This window comes from Mycteria americana, chromosome 4, assembly GCF_035582795.1.
Source record: "Mycteria americana isolate JAX WOST 10 ecotype Jacksonville Zoo and Gardens chromosome 4, USCA_MyAme_1.0, whole genome shotgun sequence".
Classification (NCBI taxonomy): Eukaryota; Metazoa; Chordata; class Aves; order Ciconiiformes; family Ciconiidae; genus Mycteria; species Mycteria americana.
The window spans coordinates 31808330-31826331 of NC_134368.1; the positions used below are offsets into that span (position 1 = coordinate 31808330).

Sequence of the window (18002 nt, forward strand, 5' to 3'; positions counted from 1 at the left end):
AGGCCTTATCTGATATATGTTGCATTCACGGTTTGAAAGTGAGTCTTCCTGCATAAAAGCCCTAGTGGGAAGTTCACTGGAGTCTCATAAATGAGGAAAATTTGAAGAAAGGATGAAGAAAACAAGAAAAACAAACTGTGGAGGGAACAGAGGAACAGATGAAGAGTGTTGCAGAGCTGAGACACATAGTCCTCAAATATACTTGACTGTTGACAAAAGACACCCCGAAGCAGAACAGGGGTACAGCCCCGAAGCAGAACAGGGGTACAGCTAGCCCACGGCTGCTTGTAACCACCTACCTCTTGGGTGACAAACTTGTCCATGGTCTTGGCTCTAGCCACCTCTGTGAACACTTACCGTGAGCAGAGGTTGTGGTGCCTTCAGAGGTGGGTGTACTGAAGTCCTTGAGCCGTACCTTCCTAGGCTGCCCATCAGGGGCTTTTCAGGGATCTGTCGGACAGTACTTCGTGTCAGCTGTAGTAATTTGTTATTAAAAGTTGCAGTTATTGCTAGGCTGCGGTGCTTCAGTGGCTGATCCTCACCGTGTTTTCGGTTACGAAGTGCAACTTTTTAATCGCTGTCATAGAATGAATCGTCTCACTGACGGTTCAACATTGTTCAGGTTTCTTTGTGCAAGTTGCTAAGCTCTAACAAGTATTACCTAACTTTAAGTGTAATTCAAAGGGAGATTGAAGCAGAAATGTGCTTGACAACAAGGAACAACTGTGCAATATGTTAAAGAAATTTGAATACCTCTCAGAGGCCTGAAATTTTATTGGAAAGTTAATGACTGTTGATTTTTATCCCCCCTTGGAAGCTCTGAAGCTAATGAAAAGTAATGCACTTCTAAATTGTTTTCCAGTTCACAAAACTCTTCCCGTCATCACCTTATCCAAAAGCTATGAGCTTCTGAAAGAAGGGGAAGAATTTGAAGTTACGTGCGTAATCACGGATGTGGATAGCACCGTACAAACTAGTTGGATTTCTCACAAAAATGGGGTGAGTTCCTTTAATTGTATCATGTGTGCCTCAGCACAGTACACAAACTCTCTGTAGACATTCATGTACTTGGATACCTGATGCTATATTGGTTTGGATTTGTGGCATTTCCAAAGGTCCTGCATCCCACAGACTGGTGAGGGGCCAGGAACAACTGTCCCGTGCCCATGCGGAGGCTGCGAGGAAAAGCAGCCACACAGGCTTCTCTTCCCAAACAGCAATTAAAGTTAGGCTCTTCAATGTGAAGTTTAGGTGACCTCTGTTGGGCTGCCTAAATACGGAAGCACGGAGTACCTACACATCACATTGCAATCAATAGGAACTGCAAATATCAACACATGGACTGCAAATTGCATATTCTAGTCGTTATCATTAACAGTAAAATACCTGCTAATTAGCATGGGATTGTATGTGACAGGAATAGTAGTAAGCATTCGCAGGAATGATTAATTCATTTAAATTACATGGTGTGCCTCACTAACTGGGAAACTTCTGAAAAATGAATCAGTGAACTGGCTCCTGTCTGTAGTGATAGATGGAGTTACTGCCTGGCATCACCAAATTAAATTATTGGCAGGCTAAGTGCTCCAGGAGAGTTTGTTACCAGCAGTGCAGCTATTCTGCAGACGGGGACAGAGGGATCCCCTCCCCTGGTCAGCCAGCACGTGGCCAGCTCTGCCTTTGAAACGAGCAGCAGGCACTGGGTTGTTTTTAAGGACACTTCTTGGTCTTCTGGGTATACCCTGAAATTTAAATGAATTAAAAGACCTTGCGAAGACCTGTTAGTTACTCCTGCCGTATATGTTCCCATGCTAATTGGCTGGTCTTTTACTGCTAATGGTAGTGACCAGAATACGTAATTCGTGGTCCACGTGTGTATGGAAAAAAAGGCTTCTGTGATGCTGTGGTGTTTGGATAAATCACATCTCCTTGGGCAGACAGCGAACAGGAGGCCCGTTCCTTGGGGCTGGGTATGCCGTGCTTAGCTAATCTGCCGGCTCTGGCAGAGCTGCTCCTACTAAGTGCTCGCTGCTCCAGAAATCCCACCTCGCAGCTCCAAGCGTTGAGGAGGTCTAAATGACATGAAGGTGGCATGGGACATGCAGATGGGGCTTTTGGCATGGGACATGCAGATGGGGCTTTTGGTCCTGTGCCAAGGTCAACTAAAAGTCCTTCATCTGAGAACTTCATTTCTTCTATTGTTCCCCCCCTTTTCTTTGTTACAGTGTGATGACAGCAGGGTCTTCCCTTAAGGTTTTGTGCTTTATCACTTTTCATTTTATGAGTAAAAGTCATGAGGAAAATATTTTTGACCAAATAAGTTTGACCTTTCTGTCCTTTCTGGTACATAGCATGGGATGCTATCTTTTAAATATTGACTATCAAATTAAATTTTGTACTGAAACAGAATACATAAAATTCATGTTTATATAGATGCAGAATTACATTTTGTCCTGAACAGGTTGAAGGAAAAAAACCCAAAACACTTCCCTTGTATGACTGAAGTTATCACCACTTTTGAAAATTAGGAGACTTGTTATAAGCAAGCACATCCATACAAACCAAACTGCTATTTGTGATTATTATAGTTCAGGAGGAACCAAAAATGCATTGAGAAGATTAAATTTATCTAGAACCTCTTGGCACCTCCAAGAGTTGAAATCATTCTACTAGAAAATCAGAACAAGTCCAGGTCTGCATTTGGATTAAGCAATGTAAATTTATAAGTCTTTCCAACCACACCGAGCATTCTCACAGAAACTAAAGTCAACATCTCAAAGCATTTATTTTTTTCTTTAGTTCCAGCATGCATACATAGGCATAGAGTCATGATATACTCAATGCTTTGGAAAGAAAATGAGGTTTCCAGTTGCCTGTAAGATTAATAAATCTGGATTGCTATGGACTGAGAAGCAGAGTGGATTCCATAGCAAGGATGCCATGCAAAGCATGCCATGAGCAGGTCTCTCTGCAATATGTCTGCAATGAGGAGATGCCATGGACTTGGGGCATAGAGCGACCCAGTTTACAATGAAGCTCCAGCACCTTGAATTCTCTCTTGTCATTCACTGGGAAGCATTGCAACCATTAGAGAGTTCAGTGATTTTTAGGCACCACTTGAGTGGTGTACCACACTTCAGAGTTTCAATGACTTTTTACAATGGCTGCAGCTTCTCAGCGTTAAGAAAGTCAAGACCCAGTGTTCATTTTGCATCAAGTCCTACAGCTAGAAGCGTTGCTAGTGCAAATAAAACCTTCTGTTGGTTCCTCACCTGCATCAGCATTAGAAATGTTGCCAGGGTGAGCTGGGTCTGACCTTGGGCACAACACCCTTTTCTCCATATGATTGAAATAAATGAAGAAATTAGAGTTTCAGCTGTGTGGCTAGGGCTGATCTCTGCCATTGGCCTCTCTCGGAGCAGGTGAACACACACCCACACCCACACACACTTTCTTGCTTTACAGTGGAGCTTGAGGAGGAAAAAAATAAAGAATAAGGGGAGGGGATAGGACTTAGGAGAGGACGTTATCTCCCAAAGACAGCTGATCACACACTTGTTTTGCATGGAGAGATTCTAGTGACAGGTTTGTCGTGCTGGCTTATTATTCCGGTTTAAAGTTATGAATATTAATATAGCAAAGTTATAATTACTTCTATTTTTAATTTATCTAGGAAAGATGCTGCATACACAGTGTTTTAGATGTTAATTGTTTTTTACCGACAGATTGTTACAAGCAAAAGCAGAAATTTGGGTGATTATGGATACGAAAGGAAATTAACATTGAACATCCGTTCAGTGGGAGTTAATGATTCTGGAGAATTCACATGCCAAGCAGAAAATGCTTTCGGAAAAACCAATGCCACAGTAACCTTGAAAGCACTAGGTAAGTAGTTCTTGTAGAAATCTTAACATTTCTAAGAGGAGGAGGTGGAAAGTGAGAACACTGGGGAGCCTTCCCATCCACCTCTCTCCTTTCCCCCAAACCTCAGTGAGTAAAGTTGCTTTGTTAAGGGGTTATTGCTGACTGGTACCATATGGAATGGCTGAGGAAGCGTTGTGCTGTGTATGACTACTTTAATTTCTATAACCCTTTGCATGGTATTGGAATGTGATGCTAGAACAATCGTCCAACAGTGTTTCCATCTTTCTGGTTTGTCTCATCCTTCCTGGTTTAATTTTACATTTAATCCAGTCTTAATGAAGCAAGTAATTTACCTTTGCCTGGTACTATCCCTATGCTTAAGGAATTTGGCAGCACAAGCACAAAGCGTATCTTTAATACCTGCCTTCCAAGCACAGGAAATTCCGCTGACATCGGCGTGTCAGTGTTTTTTACGTAGCAGCTATATATGTACCTCTATTTAAAATAATGCTGTGAGGAACATTGCAGTGTGCGTAGACAGCATGAAATTGTTCCAGAGCTCACCCCCGTGGTAAAGCCACTGTCCGTCACTTCCACAGTGTCCCTTTTGGATCATGTCCCTTAACAGTGAGCAAACTCCCTCCCTCCTCTTGTTGAATAACAGACTCGTTTAGAGTCCGCTATATATTAACTTGGGTGACATGCAGTGCCTTTTGAATTTTAAAGCTGCTGAAACCTGCTAATTTGATAAACCAATTAAGGACATGTTGGTATACTTAATAAGATCATTCTGAAGAAGTCTGTATAGTTGGCTAAAATCGTTTCAGTTCCTCACCGTTCAAGGGTGTAGTAACTGAGGGAAGTGTAGCCTTGGATCCTTTTTGCTTTTCAAATCTGTTTTTCTGTTGCACAGATACTCCTGCAACATTGCTTTTTTTGCTTTCCCTGGTAGCTTAAAGGAGACAGACGTATTTGACCCGTGTGGGTCAGATCTTCAGCAGAGTGGCAGAGGTTTGAGTGCCCTTAACCTTGCTCCACCATTCGAGGGGGTAGGGCTCATAATGATGGTGATGTTTTCCTCATTTTTTTACAGGAGAGACTAAATTCATATGTAAAAGAATGAAACAGTGTGAAGTATGAAAGAAGATCTTTTACCCAAGGGGAACAATATGAAAGCTTTTATTATAAGAGGAGGGAAGTTCTTAACTACAGAAATTCTTAGGACTACTACATATGCAAATGTGGCTTTAAAAAGGATTGACTTTGGAAGGTCTGGGGACTAAAAGAAAGCGCAGCATTATAAAAAGTAGAAAATAAAGAGACAAGTTTGTATTTATTAAAATGCAAAGTTTGTATTTAATAAAAAATACCAGAGACAAGCTGGAATCTTTCCTTTTCGAGATACTTTCTCTCCCCACCCTTTCCAATTTGACTTAAAATAAAATAAACTCTGCCTCCTGGATGCCTTTCACCATTCATTGTCAAACTGACTATATCTGAACTGTGCCAGCTGCCAGGGTCCTGGGAAGTGGTGCATGGCATGTACTGGAGAGATCCTGGGATTGTATCAGTTTCTAAATCGCTGTAGCTTTAACATTAGCCAAAAGGTTTACAAGAAATAATGGGTATTTTTGGTAAATTTCCTAATTACTTTTTTTAACAGTTGATTTATCTAATCATAAACAATTTCTAGAACTGTTTCAGGCACTGATAGCACAAAATAAATTATAAAACTTTATTTGCAGGCTCTTGGGTCTGATTTTGAATCTAGTTTGCATAGAGGATCCTGTGTTTGTGCAGAAAATAGAAAAAAGCTCTGTGAAGGAACTAAAAATCTTCAGTTTCCAGATTTAAAAGCATTTTCTCTTTTCTAATGATGGTGAGCATTTTAGAGCATACCTGCCTGCTGTGAGTTTTCTTCATCCTTTCTTCTCTGAAGCATCTGTCAAGTGCTCTGGCAGCTCCATATGCTTTCACCAAGCCCCGCTGGCTCTGGTTTTCCTGAGCTCAGGTGCCCAGCTGGCCACAGCAGTTTGATTACTAGAAAGTGGGAAGAAGCAGGGATCCGAGATTGACTTTCGTCTAAATTCAAGCTCTCTCAGTAAATGTGTTGCCTTGTAATTGCAATCTGCCTGTCACACTGATAATTCCCATATGAATTTGTGTAATAAGACTGAAAAATTTGTCTTTTCAAAGTGAATAAGCCTGAAGCTGATGAGTTTATTAATGAAATTAAAACCACTGCAGTAAGGATGCTGCTCCACATGATATTTTGGAATGGAACTGCGCAATGATAAATGGTGTCTGCCAAATAAAAGATTAAGACCCAGCAGTAGATGAACAGAAATGCCTTAGTTTAAGACAATTGGTATCCAGGCCTGTGGACTTAGCACGTTTTTCTCTAATTACAGTTTTTAATAGCTTCATTTGTAATGTCGTTCTTAATTATACTTGACAAAGAAGCCTTAAATACTCCAGTATATTGTCATAAATAATCAATTTATCTTGCTTTTTTCTTAGCGTTTCTTTTGTACCATACATTTAGTGACTCTGATTTTTGGAAAAATGTAAATACTTGAGTAGAAGCAGGCACATGCTTGCATTTTTCCAAAAGCAAATAGAAGCGATTTGTCACCAGAAGGTGGAATTATTTCTGGTAAAGGACTCAAGGCTGCTTTAAGTCCTGTGCCTCATTGCTATATATAGCTAGTGGCCTTGGTTTTGGCAGGTGAACTTTGGTTCAAGTTCTGCTTTGTAGATAAGGTTTCCTGTTTCACAGTTGGATGTTTGATCACTAGATCTTGAAGTAGTCTAAGTGTGGTTAGAGTACTGACAATCTTCTAAATGGCCCTGCAATTGTTTTTCTTCTCCTCTTTTGGCCATCAGCTAAAGGATTTGTCCGTTTGTTTGCAACAATGAATACCACAATAGATATAAATGCAGGACAAAATGGAAATTTAACAGTTGAATATGAGGCATATCCAAAACCGAAGGAAGAAGTCTGGATGTACATGAACGAAACATTACAGAATTCATCAGACCATTATGTCAAGTTCAAGACTGTGGGCAATAACAGGTAATATGAATGATTGTAAGTGCTATCGATTTCACTTTGGAACAGTAAACCAGAGTCTGCTCTGGAAAGACAAAAGTGGAGAAGGTGAGAAAATTGTGATTATAAAAGATCTCATAGTTCCGCGTGGCTTACCACAGTAACTGGTGCAAAGTCTGCTAACCTAGATTTGGAATAGCATTGAGCTAACCACACCATCTGAGCACCAGTGGGCCACAAATGCACGACGCACCTACAAGATGCCATTCCTGCCCAATAAGCAAAAATAAGAAGGTAAAGCTGTTTGTGTGCAGAGACTCCCTCCACCACCACAGCAGAGCCCAGTGCTCTGGACAAAAGCTTATGCTTTTCTCTCTGCTGCGCACTGTTCTCTCCTGAGTTCTCTCCTGTGTGGCACCTAGCACGTGTGGCCTGGGTTGCGTGGCTGGGTTCCCTCCTCAGGAAGAAAAGGAGCAGGCGGCGGTGCGTGCACGGGGTCCGAGCCTGGTGCTGAGCTGTCACCCGGGCACACGTCGGGGTGTTAGAAGGGGCAAAACTTTCGGATGCTGTAGTGCAAAGGCAGTTGTGATGCAAGATAAGAGTGTCGGCGTGGACAGCGTCTGCAGAAGAAGACAGCGTGCTAATAATTCGCTCCTTAGCTTCCGCGCAGCAATTGCCTGTTCACCGCAAGTTGTGAGCATCAGTAATGCTTAATTTTTTTTCTTTACAGTTATACAAGTGAACTTCACCTTACCCGATTAAAAGGAACAGAAGGAGGCATTTACACTTTTTTTGTGTCCAATTCTGATGCCAGCTCCTCTGTAACATTTAATGTCTATGTGAAAAGTAAGTAAAGTGAACAGTCTGAAATATTTCATTATCACAGTCATTGTATTTTATACAACATAATGTATGCACAAGATGTCACAGTGTGGTTCAGCATATGAGAGGCTTTCTGAAGTGAAGCACATGCTGGAAGACTATTTAAATGTCAAGATATAAAAGTGCAGAGTACTTACACAAATCCACCTACTATCCAGCGTGACCTTCCTTTCTAGCGAACATATTCCAGAGGTTACCAGAGAGCAGATAGATAGTTTATACAGGAAAAAAACTGTAGCACCTGGAAAGATGATCTCAAAAATAAGTGTGTACCATAAATATTTGATAATTTAAGGTGGAGCAGGATATACAGGGATTATAATTGGCATTTTTGGCAGCCAAGTTAAGGCATTAATTATCTTTCATTTGTTTGAGCTGGATGCAGAGTTTGAATGCTTGTCAGGATAATTATTGACTTGTGCCTTTTGGCATCTAAATACTTCTGTATAATAATATAGATCGCCATTGTTTTAGAGAAATCTGCGTAGCTTTGCAAATACGTGTGCTGTCATCTTTGGGACATGCTTGTAAAAAAAGAGCATCGGTCTCAGTTCTGAACAGCTCTTCAAGACAAGAGCTAAATTTCAAAATGAAGTGAATGAAAACTTCAGGAAACCCTGTCCTTCTTAGCAGAGCCATCCTGTTAGAGCATTTCATGCTCTCAGCAAACAAATATTGGCAGATGCTAAAGGCCGAGCTTAAGGAAAATTAAACCAGGAGGGGACTGCGGGCAAACTGGAGAAACTAAGGTGAGGTAGAGAATGATGCCTTCAAGCCCAGCAGGAGGAACTGTATAGAAAGTGAGTGAATGTGCTGCAAATACAGTTCTGCATTGCTGCTGTGCTTCCGCAGCAATGTATCCTTCTCTGGGCATAGGCTTATGCAGAGGACAGTTGAGACCTGCACAAATGCACAAAATCCTAGCTATTAATTTCTGAATTCTTCTCATTTATCACTGAAGGTCAACATGTGTAGCATCACTATTAGCATTGCCATAGTTTGGGTCTAGAAATGTCACTTGGGCTCCTTTCAGAACGTGGCATTTCTTCCTTCATCTGTGGATGTTGTAATTTGTATTCTTGTGCCTTTTCCATTTCGTAGCTATGATTTCTGAGACGAGGGCACTGGCGACCTCTGATGTCCTTTGCCACCGTGGATGAGTGTGTGTTACAGTCACGAGGGATAATTCTGCTATTTTACAGATTAGCGGAGCAAATTGTTGAGCCAGAAGTTTAACTTCTGGGAAGGAATGGGAGAAATGGCAGGTTGCCTGTGGAACTGTCAGTTGACATGAGGCTGGATGGTGTTTTCCGACTTGTGACATCATACGTGTGCTTGGAGCAAGGGACTGTTCATGGGCCTCCCTGCTCTCCCAGGCTCTGCAGGCTGTCTGGACACAAGAACTGAGAAGTAAACCAACCCACAGTTTTGTCATCATCAGGTGTCAGTTCTGGGTGCAGCGCTCCTGTGCGTCACGGTTAGGCAACCAGACTAAGAACAGCATGGTGAAGCAGTATGGCCAAGGCAGGCGGGAGCACGGATGGCTTAGTTCTTCTGAATAGCTTGTCTGTGCAACCAGCAGCATTCAGTCTTCTCCCCTCTTGCTTCAACTACTGGTCTTGTAAGATCAGCCTTGGGATGCAATGAAGACATTTAAGCTGTCTCAGTAGAGCCCAGGTTGCCATGCACAGCAGCTCTGGGTGGACCGCGGACGTTGCTGAAGCAGGTGGATTTGACACACTTGACTCAAAAAGAGTTTGTTTTGGCACTTCGACTAAGGTCCTGCAAATATTTTTTTGTTTTGAAAAGAGGAGATGAAATAGATCGATCCTTCTAGGGGTTTGTTTTTAAGAAAAATAACCTGTTTTCAGTGGCTTGTAAAATGCTTATCATTTAGGTATGAAACACAAACTGCACGACAATATACCATATTATTTGACATAGCAGAGTAACTGCCAAAGATGAGTCATGTGTGGGTGGGTCAGATCCTGATCTAATGGTGCGTCCTGACCTGGCATTGTTGTCAGCGGGGATTTCGCATATATTGCTGGGATGTAGCTCGTGATGTTTACACGTCTTGCTTGGGCGAGTAATCAGCAGAAAGTAATCAAACAGGTAAAACAGGATTCATAATCAGGAGAATGTCTTCACATAAACAAAAATTGATGCTGAAGCATTTGCTGAAAGACGTGAAAAACCCCGTGCAGAAATACTTGCCTTGGATTTAAACACTTTTAGTAATTGCGTATGCTAATCTGAAACAATACTAAATTGCTTAAAAAAAATAATGTAGTCAGTCATAGTAAATGTGACATAAAGTAAGGAAGGAAGGAGCTCTGAAATTAGGAGCCAAAAAGAAAATTACAACTTGACAAGCAGCATACTGAACTGAGTTACAATTAAGAAATTGTAGAAATCTCCAGAGTGGCAAGGTACAGTATATCTAGCAATTAGTGGAGGAATCTTCCAACTAGTATCTGAGTTTAGTGCAAAATAATACCTGGGCTTAACTATAGTCAACAAAATATTACCTATGCAGTTGGGGCTCATGCTGCAAAGAGAAAACTGGACATGGTATTATAGACCAAGCTGAGCAGTTTTCCTGTCATTGGAATATGCAGTGAACAAACGAGGAGTCACCGTGATATTATAAAAAGATTCATTCTGATCCAGAAAATGTGGCTCCAGGAGGAAAGCCCTCTGTCTTTGACTGCAATGACAGACAATACCTATTAAGTGTTACTTTTTAGACATTTACTTTGTTAACGATGAAGAAAAGGAAATCAGTAATAGAAAGCAATTAAATGCACAAGATTATTATACAGAGCATTGAGATAAAATAGGAGTGGCCTCCTATTAAATGGGATAAATCCTCTTCACTACATTACAGAATCAATATTAATAAAAGTGGTTAATAAACATAGTGAAATTAGAAGTTTAAGACATCCAATGACTGATTATGGAAGGCAATATGCATATACTCCAAGCAATGTAATGAAGCGTTAAGTATTTAAAGGGTTAAAGCCAAAACAGTAGGCAAAGTCTAGTCATTAAGAGCCTGTCTGATACCAGGGGTAATTAGGCAGTGAAAGTCATAAAATCTGGCACAGTAAAATGTTTTTTAAAGAAGATGCTCGCTGGCAGCTTGGCATTTGTTTGCCAAAGCCCGTCGTCCATCTTTGCTCCAGCATCCGCTGGAGCACCTATGCTGGTGGACGTGGAAGAAGCTCTGGCTGCCAGGAAGGGGTGCAGGTGCTGAGACACGCAGCCCGGGGTGACGGTGGTGGCAGCCGCCTCCATCCCCTTGGGGACCGAGCTGGGGGGGCTCTTTGCTGCCACAAGTGAAACGCATCCCGTAATTTCTCTGAGCCGGGGAGGCTTGGGAGCACTCTGTGCTGGTGGAGAGAGGCTGATCATGCTAATCGCCACATCAAGTGCTTCACCAGGGACGTCAGGGTAGAGCTGCTCTCACCAGGCTGCTGCAGCTCAGCTTCCCATGGCACCAGGGCTGGACCCCTCACTGCTGGGCTGCTGGAGGCATTAACCCTGCCAGCCTCTCGTCTCCCTCTGCTGCTGCAGGATGAGTCCACGTGGACTTACGGCCATGCAGACAGGCTTTTATTGCAGTAGTTTTTTACAGCAGAAAAAGCCTGACTAACATGGGCATTTTCATTTCCCTCACTCAAAGTATTAGATGCAGTGCAAATCTGGGACAATATTTTTTCTGGGGCTTAATGTTCATTTTCCTCTTATACTTGACTTTTCATTTCTCTCATTTCTGGAGTTACATTGCATTGTGATGTTGCCTAAAACATAGAATATAGCTAAAGAAATTGCATGCACATGGGTAGTAAATTAGCTAATTACAATTTCACAATCCAACCATTTTGATAGGAGTTTCAGAAATGTGGATTATGTGTATTCCATGAGCACTGAGGCTGGGTGAGATGCTGTGCGCTATCAAAAAGTTCCTCACCAAATGAGTAATGCTGAAAATCCGTCTCAACATTTTGCAACAATGTTTGGTTCTTGGTGTTTGCATAAAACACAACATGCGGATTTAGAAATGAAAGAACATTCGGTTCCTGTAACATGAGTCACGAGGAGATGCTATGTGATTGAGAATATACGTGTGCTTTATTGCCTCTAATTTAATCAGCAAGTAGAATATTCATTAAAAACTAACGCTGTGCAGTCTTTGTACGTGGATTTTATCTGAAATAAATCTGTGTTTTCCTACAGTAGTCTATACGGCTTCACAACTTTCTAGGATATTAGAAATTCATCTTACACTTCTGTAAAGTTATGTTAACTGATCATGGACTCTTAACTTGTACCTGTCAGGTGAGCAGCATCATTGGAATATAGTCTGGGTTTTTTCCCATTAACTTTTTTTGGGGGTGATTTTGCAAGGAAGCTAAGGTAGTTATGGGAAATAAGGCCTCTAATGCAAGTTTCTCCAAGAAAAACATCTTGCTGTGTTGGCAGTGCCCTTGGCTGAAGCCTATGACATTGCACTAATGACTGTAAAGTTCACCTGATTGCTCTGGTTTCCTGCCATGCTCGAAACAGCAGCTCCCGAACCAAGTACAGGACCAGCTCTGGTGCAGGACATGGCAGGAGGCATTGGCTAGCTGGACTGCTTTCTAAACTACCAAAGGAATAATGAATTATTGTTTGGAAAGCTAATACATTCAGCCAAATATGAGCTTCCTCCACGTGCAATGTTTCAGAGAGTCAGGCAGTTGGGCATTTCAGTAGTGGTATCTTAGAGGGGCGCGTGTCCTCTGTGGGGACTCTGTCTGCACGGGTTGCCTTGCAGTGTAGTTCCTTTTCTGGCTGCGGTGGTAATATTTAAAACAAAGGGCAGATGTAAGAGAGATGTGGTTTGACAGATTTAGTACGCTTGTAACTGTGAAGAAACTGTCCTTTTTACAGGCGGGTAAAGTCATGGTGGGCAGGAACGGGAACTGCACTGTTGTTCCAAGCACACGCTTCTTTGGGTTATTTAAGCTCTGGGCTTTGCTAATTTAGGATCTTTCATCAAACCAAATACTCAGTGGAGGTCAGGTATTCTTCTGAAAGCCAGACCAAGCATTCAGTGTAAGAACTGGTATTTTCACAGATGGTCAGTACTTGCAGGACACCAATTCAGACCCGGACACCCTTGAACATGCGAAGCTCTGTTCACCTGAGTAATTCCACAGACAACGATGCACACAAGTTGCTGGGGTGAAGAGCAAGTGGCAATGCAAATTCTGTGTTCTCCTAATGTGTGACTCTCGTTTTTGTTTATTGCAGCAAAACCGGAGATTCTCACTCTGGATATACTTAGCAATGGTATTCTCCAGTGTGTAGCAGCTGGATTCCCAGCCCCTACCATATACTGGTATTTTTGCCCAGGAACTGAGCAGAGGTGAGTTAAGTAAACCGGAGTCTCCAAAGGTTATTCTAGATCCAACACACCCAATTTATAATTAAAAATTAAGAACATAAAATGACTTGGTAACAGTTATGTTCAAATGTTGCATCACTGTTTTCATCATTTTCGGCATTGCATTATTTGCAGTGGTTTGAGAGGAAGGCAGGGGTACGTTTCATTATTCCCCTTTGCGTTCCGTCCTTGAAAAGGGGAATAACCAACATTTTCTGCTGCGGAAAAGTAAAAGCCAAACTTTCTCTCTGCTGCAAGCTAGATAAGGTTGGTATCAGTTTGGCCCCAAATGATACACGTTCTGTATGCAATTTCATAGAATGACAATCACAGAATCACTTGTGAATATGGCTGTTATCTTTTGTTTTATTGTGTAATGATAAAATTTTTCAAGACATAAAGTAATTAGATTTCTATTCACATGAAGCATATGAAAGTAAACAAGTGGAGAGTTATTATGAATAAAACCTGATGTCTAGTTACCATGTTTCTAAAAAGATTGTAGAGTTTCACTGTGAAGCGAGCATTTGTGAGGCATGTTTCAAGGTTTTGGTTGACTTCCACCATGATTGTAGATCTCGTACTGGCAAGTCATGGGTCTCCCACCTGTGTAATTTGTTTTATACCTAAAATAATTGTTATTTCCCTAATTTTTTAAATAGTACTTTTTTTTATCTTAACTGTGTGCTCATGTAGTAAAGATGTGACATATGAAGGAGAGGCAGCATCTTAAGAGAACTGGCTATTTTCTGGCTGCTTATAAGCTGGATGGTGTTGTATGTATATAATGGATTTTTTTTGTACTGCAATAACACGACGCTTGGGGAAAGTTTTCAAGAGTAGGTAATAGACCACAACTGCTTGAAGCTGAAGTTGGAGATGCAGGTTGAACGGTACAAAACCCATAGTGGACTTACAGACCTGTAGGTATCTCTAGCCAAAAGCAAATGCAAAGACCTCATGGTGTCCAGTTGAGTCAGGCTTGGTGTATGTATCCATTTCACTCACTACATAGAAGACAAGGAGACATCGTGAGCAGGCTAAGTTTGGAGGATAAGATCTTCAGCTGAACCCCTTTGTAGAGCAGTGTTGTTTAGTTATCTGATGGTCTGGCAGTGACTGTCTGCCTCATCAGCAGGACCTGTCATCCATTCCAGGTAGCAATCCATGGCAGATAACTGTCAGTATTGTTTCTCCCAGGTGTTTTGATTCACCGACAATATCCCCCATGGATGTCAAAATCAGTTACACAAATTCATCGGTGCCGTCATTTGAACGAATCCTGGTGGAAAGCACCATTAACGCCAGCATGTTCAGGAGCACTGGCACCGTGTGCTGCGAGGCCTCCAGCAATGGGGACAGGAGCTCTGCTTTCTTCAACTTTGCTATTAAAGGTAATGACTGGAGTGAATAAGACCATAAAACATGGATGCCATTCAGCTCTTTCCCTAAGAGGATTTTAAGTGGGTTACCTTGGCCATAGTAAAGTTTATGGTACCATGGCTGAGCGTATGATAATGTATTACACTACGTGTTCTGCCTGTCAAAGCATTGCTTTAATTTTTCAATGAATATTGGGTATCATCTTTTTATGGCTCCAGATCTGCAGCTCAGTAGTTAGCTGTTTTTTTTCTGTCTGTGCAGCACAGGGGCAAACCACCTGTGGTATTACACTGGCTTTCCTTCTCTCTCTCCCTTTTTCTTTTCCTGTCTTTGTCTGTTTAGACTATTTAGGACATCATTTTTTTTGAAAGAAAAACTGCATTTTTTTAAACGTTCTTACAACGTCTCAGGAAAATGCAGTCCCAAAGTTGACTGGAGCCTAAGGGCCCTGCTGTTGTAAAAGAAGTAACAACAACATACTGCAAAAGGGCTTATGAGTTTTGTAGCAGTATTTGTGGGGTTGGGGGGGGGGGAACACTAGAACATAGATGACTCGAAATGGGTTTGTAAATCTGTGCTCTTCTTTGCAAAATCAAATGTTCTGCTGCTTCTTTTTTCTCTGTTACACCCAGATATAACATATAAACAAATAAACCAGATTTGGGGCAGATGGGTTTTACTGTGATGGTATTCCTTTGTTACTCGGCACAACCTCTACTTGTAAAGACTGTGCTGTAGAGATCATACTTGGGGGGAAAAAAGAGAAGACATTAGGACTTCAGAAAAAAGCTTCTTTCTTTACCTTAACTTGACGGAGATCATGCAGACCCCTTGCATTAATTGATCCTGGTGTCACACCTCCTGAATTGATGAAGCTGACTCCCGAGGCAACAAACCGGATGCTTTCTGTGCCAGCTCTGTCCCCCACGGCTCATTGAGGAAAGCCATTCTGACGTACCTGGAGCACATCTGGGAAAGTCAAAACCCCAAACCGTGTTTCACAAGGAAGAACCAAGGAAAGGTTTTCACGTGCATCTTTTTAATATAGTTTTTCTTGTTCAGTATTTAAGCAGAATTTTCTCTTGTTTCTTTCTAGAACAAATCCGTACCCATACCCTTTTCACCCCTTTACTAATCGCGTTTGGAGTTGCTGCAGGATTGATGTGCATCATAGTCATGATCCTGGTGTACATATATTTGCAGGTAAAATCAGAAGTCCCTCTGCCTGAGTTAGGAAAGTGTGTGAGCTGCCTGTGGAGGCTTCGGTAGTGACAGCCGTTCTCTTTCCTCTCCAGAAACCCAAATACGAAGTTCAGTGGAAAGTTGTTGAAGAAATAAATGGAAACAACTATGTTTACATAGACCCAACGCAACTTCCTTATGATCACAAATGGGAATTTCCTAGAAACCGGTTGAGTTTTGGTTAGTTTAGATTTATTTAACTTCATCTGCAAGGTGAAAGCTTCAGATCTCATATGAGACTTTGGTCAAACACAGCAGTGTTTTGTCAAAAAGACGCTGTGCAATAATGCAAACAGTGGTAATTGCTCATACTTACCTTGGGACAAAAAGCAAGCAGGCGTATCTACAATAGGTTCCTTGATATCATAAAAGAAAATGTTGAACCCTTCAGGAAGAAGTGCTCCAAGTCGTTACAGAGTATTTTGTTTTGCTTTATTAGGTAAAACCCTTGGTGCTGGAGCTTTTGGAAAAGTCGTTGAAGCCACTGCTTATGGTCTATTTAAATCTGATGCTGCTATGACAGTAGCAGTAAAGATGTTGAAACGTAAGTTGCTGTAATATACTGTACAATTTTTTCTCACTTCCTTCTGGTTGGTGTGTTAGGTACTGAACATTGTGCTTTGCCTTGCAGCAAGTGCCCATTTAACAGAAAGAGAAGCCTTGATGTCAGAGCTTAAAGTGCTGAGTTACCTTGGAAACCACATTAATATCGTGAATCTGCTTGGAGCTTGCACTATTGGAGGTGGGGTTATCAACAGATTATTGATTATTTCTGTTCCTTTTTTATTGCCAGAAGGAGGAACCTTGTGAAGAAGAATCCAGTGCCGCTAAGTATAGAAATCTTCAATACATTTCTTGCTTAGGCAGGTTGCAGGTCATCATGACTATTACCTGTAAATTCTTGAATCTAGATTTTTAGGCTCATCCTAAAAGCAGTAATGAGACCACTGGAGCTGCAGCTAAAAAGGAAGGTTGCTGTTATTCTCTTTCATGTGAGCCATTGTGCGTTTTCTTCTTGAGAGATGACAAAATGTCCAGCGTAAGTTTTTTCCTCAACCGCTCTGCTTCTCATGACTGAGAAAAGATGCATGATCTGGCTCCTTGTTGGTATCCAAGGTGAAGTCAACAGGCCTGTCTTGTATAGTCTTCCAGCCTTCTGTTTAAACTGTAAATGTATCTGTTAAGGCACCACTGAAGTTACAAATTCTAAGCAGCAGAAAGTTGAGAAAAAGAATTTTCTAAATAAACTATTGCACAATCCCAATGTTTCACATTTAATATTAACTTAGCAAGTTTGTTTTCATACATAGTAAAAGCTACAAAACAGCTGAAGTTTTACAATACAGAGTGATACAGTCCTTTTTAAATTTTTATTAGTAATATTTTTATAGTATTTTTTTATTTGTAAATATAATACTAATATTTACATAAATATAATACTAATATTTAGTAAACACTAATAATAATATTATATTAGTATTTTTATTATATAGTATTTTTCATTTATGTGCATTTTAATATGAAAGATGGTGTTGCTTCTTACACAAATATCTGCTCTTTCAGTTTTTGCATCATTTTTCAAAGAAAAGGAGCTTGTAAAAATTCACCGTTTTAGACGGAGGCAAAACATTTCTCACTTTCACATTTAATGATTTAAACAATTTTGTTTAAGCAGTCGACAAAGTAGACTCACTGGCCTGAGTGCACGTCTGTCTCAGCTGAAAAAAATACGGCGTCTGTAAGAAAATCCCACCACAAACACTGCTTTTGCTATTACAAAAGCTACAAATTTTAACTGCAGAAAAATGGAAATAAACTAGTGAGGTTAGGGAACGGTGGTACAGAATAACCTTACAGATGAAATAACACACAGTGCAATTACATATTCAAGGGCCATAGCTGGAGTCATTCACTCAGAAAACATATATTTGATCTATAAACATCCGTGCTGGAGATGACTTGATTCTCCTTTCCGATTTCATTTTAATATTCTACGACCTTGTGCAATGTAGTTTTCTGTCGCAGCAGGCTGTTCTGTTTGAATGATTTTTCCTATTATACTGCAGAATATAACACTCTACATCATTTCCAAAACATTACTGAAGGAGTGTGAAGCTCTACTGTAAACAGAAGTGAATCAAAAGG

General features: G+C 41.0%; 1 protein-coding gene across 1 annotated transcript in view; it reads left to right on the top strand.

Moving 5' to 3' along the window:
• KIT (KIT proto-oncogene, receptor tyrosine kinase) overlaps positions 1-18002 on the top strand; it is a 55598-nt gene that overhangs the window by 25686 nt on the left and 11910 nt on the right. Inside the window, exons 4-13 of the mRNA XM_075499211.1 lie at positions 863-999; positions 3726-3885; positions 6751-6940; positions 7647-7762; positions 13100-13214; positions 14433-14626; positions 15712-15818; positions 15911-16037; positions 16297-16401; positions 16489-16599. Coding sequence (XP_075355326.1) covers positions 863-999; positions 3726-3885; positions 6751-6940; positions 7647-7762; positions 13100-13214; positions 14433-14626; positions 15712-15818; positions 15911-16037; positions 16297-16401; positions 16489-16599 — 1362 coding nt within the window. The remainder of the gene's footprint in view (positions 1-862; positions 1000-3725; positions 3886-6750; positions 6941-7646; positions 7763-13099; positions 13215-14432; positions 14627-15711; positions 15819-15910; positions 16038-16296; positions 16402-16488; positions 16600-18002) is intronic.